Source organism: Antrostomus carolinensis, unplaced genomic scaffold, assembly GCF_000700745.2.
Source record: "Antrostomus carolinensis isolate BGI_N321 unplaced genomic scaffold, ASM70074v2 scaffold965, whole genome shotgun sequence".
Lineage (NCBI taxonomy): Eukaryota > Metazoa > Chordata > Aves > Caprimulgiformes > Caprimulgidae > Antrostomus > Antrostomus carolinensis.
The window spans coordinates 5,655-11,500 of NW_010318223.1; the positions used below are offsets into that span (position 1 = coordinate 5,655).

The following is a 5,846-nucleotide window of genomic DNA, read 5'->3' on the forward strand; positions in this document are numbered from 1 at the left end:
CAAAAAATCCAAAGGGGCAATCAGGCCATCTTGTTGGGGAAAGTCAGACAAAAAAAAACAAAGGGGCAATCAGGCCATCTTGTTGGCAAAAGTCATACGTGTTTCACCTTACTGGCTTTTGGCTGCTTCACTGCACAGCCTTAGAGTGCTCTTAATGGGGATTTTCTCTGGAATCACGTTGCACTGTAAATGCAACAGCCTTGCCGTTGCTGTCTGTGCAAAATTGAAGATGAAATGATGCCTGATTTTGATGCAGGGAAGCAGATTTATTTTTACATGTTCCATCATTTACTTCCGTTGGTTCATGATGAATGCTCGAATAGCTCTGGGCTCAGTATTCCCATGTCTAAATTACATTATAAATTTGTGTTTATAGGTTTACAGATGCCCTCTCCAGAGTACATAGTTGATGTAGAGTCTATGGACATTTTCCCTGTTGGCTGGTGTGAAGCGAATGCTTATAACCTAACTCCACCACACAAAGCTGTTTGTAAGTACATGGAAACATCAAGCAGCATAGATATTATATCAACAGATATATCAGGGAGTTTCTTTTATGTCAGTAATCCCATTCTTGAAACTACCAACCTAGTGTGGCTGGTGGGTTTGCAATGGGGTCAATCAGAATGAAACCAGGTTTTGTTGTGCCGAACCAAGTTCATTCGGGCAGCTGAGTGAATTAGGGACACAGGACATAAAATTAGAAGAAAATTCACAAAATATAGGGTGAAATGGACATAAAGAGACCATCCCAGTGCTCCCTCTCCAAAACAGGATCTTCTCTATCTAAATTAAAAAATGTTTCCTGGCCTCCACCCCTTCCCAGAGTATCTATCCCCTTATTTCACTGGCCTTATCAGCTCAGAGATTTCCCTAGTGTTTAATTTAAATCTCTCCTGGTACAATTAAGCTTGTAGTGTTTTGTCTTGCCTCCAGTGTGTATTTAGACCAATTTCTTCACTTTCCATTTGCATTTGAAGGTAGTTCACAAGCGCTCAGTGGCTTGGTGTTGTTCTGTTCTTCACAGAAACTATCCAACTCCAATATCAAGCCACCAGATGAAAAATTAACCTTACTCTTCATATTAATTAATGTCTGAAAGGCAAATTTTAAAATGTGTCAACCCTTTTGAAGAGTTAAATATGCTTAAGTTAAAAATCAGGCAGCCAGGGTCTAATTTGGGAGAATACTGCTATGGCAACATTATGCAGCCTTATTGCAATTTATAGCTAGGGATAAATTATGCTGGAGGTAATCATGCTTGTAAAATGTAATCTTATCCATATGTGTTTCTGTATGGAAAATATTTGTGTTTTTATTTTTTTTTTTTTATACTGATCCCATAAAACATGATATTAGCATTCCAGAGGAAAGATTAAATGTATTATTACATCTTTAAAGTAGATTTTAATGATGTAGTGACTTACTTAAAAAACATCAAGAAAAGATGGTGATAGTAATTAAGTACCATTTCATTATGTTAGAAGTCATTTTATAGTCAGCGCATTTATCCAGCTTTTCATGCGCTATGGGTATACTTTATAGGACAGAAGAGTACAAAACTTTTTTTTTTCTTCCTTGCTTCATTTTTGCAGTGCGAAGGAAGAGAAGAATTGCAGTTGTGCAACCAGAAAAGCAGTAAGTTTTTGTTATTTAAGGTGATATTTTTACCGAGATGTGTCAGATCTTCCAGAGCAGATAATACACAGCAGCTGAGTGACTTTGCTAACTACTGCCCAGATATTGCAGCAGAGTCAGCAAGGGGATTATTTAAATCTAAAATATTTGTGAGCATGTTAGAAAGTCTTTGTAATAGATTATTTTTTTACTAGCTGTGACTGTGTAGCCAGTGTCTGATGACCAGTAAGGGATACTTATGGAAGATGGACATCTACCAGGAGAGCATTTCCCTATCCAGCCCTTGTGGTTTCTAGAAACTAAAATTGAAGGGATTTAAGTTTGAATATTTGAAGCCTGGAGGTCTAAAGCTCACAGACCAGAGTATATTTTTGGAGAAGGGGTAGATCTGACTCCTTTCTTCTGCAATATGCTGACCCTGGGCTATGATAAAGCGTATGGAAACAGGGTTGTATTTGGGGTATCTCCATTCCTTACTACAGGCAGGTCCTGGTGTATCTCTTGGTCCAGTCTGAAGGCTGGTTCAGTCACTTTTCCCCATTTGACACTATTAAATACACCAAATTGCTGTTTAACAGGTTACCATCCGCAGTGCCTGTTGAGAAAATACCTCATGACCTCTGCCCGGTTCCTCCACCAGACACAACAGGTAAGGCTGCTCAGCACCAGCAGGCTCCTTATTTCAAGGACCCGTTGCCTGTATGGAGGGGGATGACCCCAAAAAGGGAACGAATGTGTCCTACAGGTGGGAAGATGGGACCAGATCCTCAGGGAGTGTAGTGTGGACCCACCAACAGTATGAGGAGTCTGTGATGTACAGCATGGGAAGGTCTGGTCCTCCACGTGTGAATGTTGTGTCTTGCTGAAGTTATCAGAGTTCCCCTGCAGCTTGCCCATTTCAGCTAATGGTGTTAGGACCAGGCTAATGAAGCCCTGGTGGAGATGGATGTGACTTTTTAATTGGCATCAATGAAATTGCTTACAACCAGGACTTAATGGCTCCCCGTGTTAGCATCAAGACTGCGTGGCGTGGCTGCTATTTCTGCTAAAAGCAAATTTTTCTCCCCTTTAGCAATGGCAGGAGGCTCTGAGAGTGCAATATTCATCTAGTTAATTGCATAGACACTGCAGGAGGGGCAGGATTTAACTCACTTTATTTCAGCAGACTGCAGGACACACATTGGCATCTGAGCCAGCATCCCAGGTCCCTATTACAATCAAATGGGGAGAAACAGGCTATTTTTGGGTATGATAACCAAAAAGTGGATAACCGTTTGTATGGCACATGATCCACATCTAAAACTACCTGCTTCTCTCTATGGGCTATAAAGGAACCCAGTATAATTAGCCCAGACAAAGAAAACTGCTCTGTAGACCCGTGTTGGGTCGGGGGAATGGCACCACAGTGCTTACTGGGTTGGACAGTAGATGAACAGGGGTTTGTGGAGCCCTCCACCTGAATTCTCTCCCTGAGCTGATTCCGTATCTGTGAGAGTCAGCTAATCTGTTCCCTTTCTGGAAAGTTGCAACTGAGCTGCTCATGTCCATCTGTGATGCGAGTTATGAAAGAGCCTCGGGTCATGTTATGAGTGAAATCCTTTCCCGATTCTCCTTTTGGTACAGTGTGCAGCCAAATCAGTTGCTATTAAAAGCAATTGCTTTTCCCATGTTGGATGGATTTGAGTAGCAAAGATTTCTCTACTTTCTATCTTAGGGAAGATTTTTTGTGCCTCCTTTATTCTTCTCCCCTCCTTCCCACATCTAGGAGGAAGAAGAAGAGCCTTTGATTTATTGTACAGAAGTGCTACACGCACATCAATGCTACTTTCTCCTTGCAGGCACCATCAATGGGAGATACTGCTGCCCCCAGCTCTACATCAACCACCGCTGCTTCTCAGGTCCATATTTAAACAAAGGCAGAATAGCAGAGCTGCCTCAGTCTGTCGGGCCTGGCAAGTGCGTGCTGGTCCTCAAAGAGGTACGGCTCAGCTATCTTTCGGGGGCACTTCAGGGGAAAACATGGGTCATGGGTTACCAGGCCCAGAATTTGAAAAGAAGGCACCTAAAATTGTCCTGGAGCTCTTCAGCGGTTTCCATAAGTCAAAACTGCAAGCTGGGAAGAGAGGGTAGGTATATGCATTGGGGGTTTTAATGGGAGAGATGACATTTTTGAAACATGGGGAGTTCTGTTAGTTGTGAGCAAGTTTCATCTGAATGTGACTACTGTGCAAGCAAATTAATGTTCTGATCAGAACTGTTCCCAGAGAGGACCTCTGTGGTTGTTGCTATCAATCTGTTTCTCAGCATCCACGATACGGTTGGGCCAGCAGATTCAGTATGGGTGACACCTTTGTATGTGTGACCATGGTCTCACGGGGCCCAAACCACCAGGATCCAAAGTGAACGGGACAGAAGGCCAAGCAGGGGTGTGTGCAATGTACTGAGTGGAAACTGTGGTGTGCCCAGCTCTTGCTGAATGTGGATGGGTTAATCCCATGCAGCAGGGATGGCAGAGCACCACTATCTGTTCACTTCAATCTTCACCAAATCAGAGCTTGCTTTGGGCCAAATCCAGAGTGTTGAGTGCTTGCTGTTGACCTCAGAGAAAAAGCTATCTTGTTTGAAAAAAAAGCATTACTATTTTCCACGCAGATTACAGTCCATATATAGGTGAGAGGAAAGGTGAGTACAAGTGGGAGAGGACAGCAAGATGATACTACTAGAATCATGGAATCATTTGGTTGGAAAAGACCTTTGAGATCATCAAGTCCAACCGTACCTCTCCACTACTGAACCATATCTCTGAGCACCCCATCTACCCATCTTTTAAATAACTCCAGGGATGAGGACTCAGACACTTCCCTAGGCACTTCCCATTCCAATGCCTGAGAACCCTTTCAGTGAAGAAGTATTTCCTGACATCCAATCTGAACCTCCCCTGGCACAACTTGAGGACATTTCTTCTTGTTCTATCACTAGTAACGTGGGAGAAAAGACTCTTACCCGCCTCACTACAACCTACTTTCAGGTAGTTGTAGACAGTGATAAGGTCTCCCCTCAGCCTCCTTTTCTGCAGGCTAAACAACCCCAGTTCCCTCATCTGCTCTTTGTTAGACTTGTTCTTATCTGTTGGATAAGCAGAGTGCTGTTGGTGCCTTGGGCATCATTTCAATTTGATTTGGGTCTTCTAGAAATTCAGGTCTTACAGCTTTCTCGTCTGTACCTATATGAAATCCCACTTGATATGGATGCAAGGGCATATCTGAGCTCCCTCTGCCCTGGTTGGAAAGGCATGGGAACTTCTAGGTCTCCGTTTGTCTGATGTAATTTTAAGACCCTCAGTGCCCAGCTCAGGATGTTTGCAGTTGTCTGAAATTAGATGAATCCCAGCACTTAACAGAAACAGCTGAAAGGTGAGATTCTTCCCGAATCACCCACTGCTTTGCAAAACACCTCTGTACTGTACTGTAGAGTGACTCCTGTGTCCCCGCTCACTTCCTCATCACCTACATGTGCTGCTTTATACACAACAGCATTGCTGGTTGTCTCACAATGGTTGAAAGCAAGGCCATGAAGAGAGCCCAAGAATCCAGCTGCCTGTGCAGGTGGAACACTTGGATCTCAAAGAAATAAGTCAAAAATAGCCCTCAGCAGAAAGCAGGATAAAATGGTTGCAAAGCAAAAGTTGACAGCTGCCAAAATTGAAAGCAAGTCCATAGCAGCTTGCTGATGGGGAGCGTTAGCAATCTGCTGCTACTTGAAAAGCAGGCAATGATAAAGCAACGTGAGGGAAACTTGAGGCATGCACAGTCAATGCTTATGCTAATGTTTCTTCCTCCTTTCCTCCTGGAATTTGGATTTTGAAAACATAAGTAGTGCAAAGCTTCTGCCAGGTCCTCCCCAAGTATCTTGGGGCTTTGCTGCATACACTAACACAGCTTCTCCAGATTCCTTAAGAATGGAAGCAATTCCCACCTGTGGCAACCAACCTGAGTTTCCTACAGAAAGCCTATTTTGCTCTGTCTCCATACAGGAGGCTTGCTGAAGAAGCAAATAGCAGTGTCAATGAGACATGGTCATCTTGCTTTTGGAGACATGAATGACTTCCCAAGGAACAGGACAATGGCAATGGCCCAGCATTGCTCAGTGTTATTTTGCAGATAAATTCAAGCTCATTCTGGCCATGGGGGCCAGGTCCAAATTCTGGA

The 5,846-nt window shown here is 43.3% G+C and overlaps 1 protein-coding gene across 1 annotated transcript in view; it reads left to right on the plus strand.

The window, feature by feature from the left end:
* Window positions 1-376: 376 nt before the first annotated feature.
* The window catches only part of SFMBT2 (Scm like with four mbt domains 2), a gene marked incomplete at its 5' end in the record, with an annotated part of 27,176 nt that continues 21,706 nt past the window's right edge, over window positions 377-5,846 (plus strand). The window contains 4 exons of the mRNA XM_010168801.1: window positions 377-490; window positions 1,596-1,638; window positions 2,217-2,287; window positions 3,477-3,616. Of these exons, the coding sequence (XP_010167103.1) occupies window positions 377-490; window positions 1,596-1,638; window positions 2,217-2,287; window positions 3,477-3,616 (368 nt within the window). The remainder of the gene's footprint in view (window positions 491-1,595; window positions 1,639-2,216; window positions 2,288-3,476; window positions 3,617-5,846) is intronic.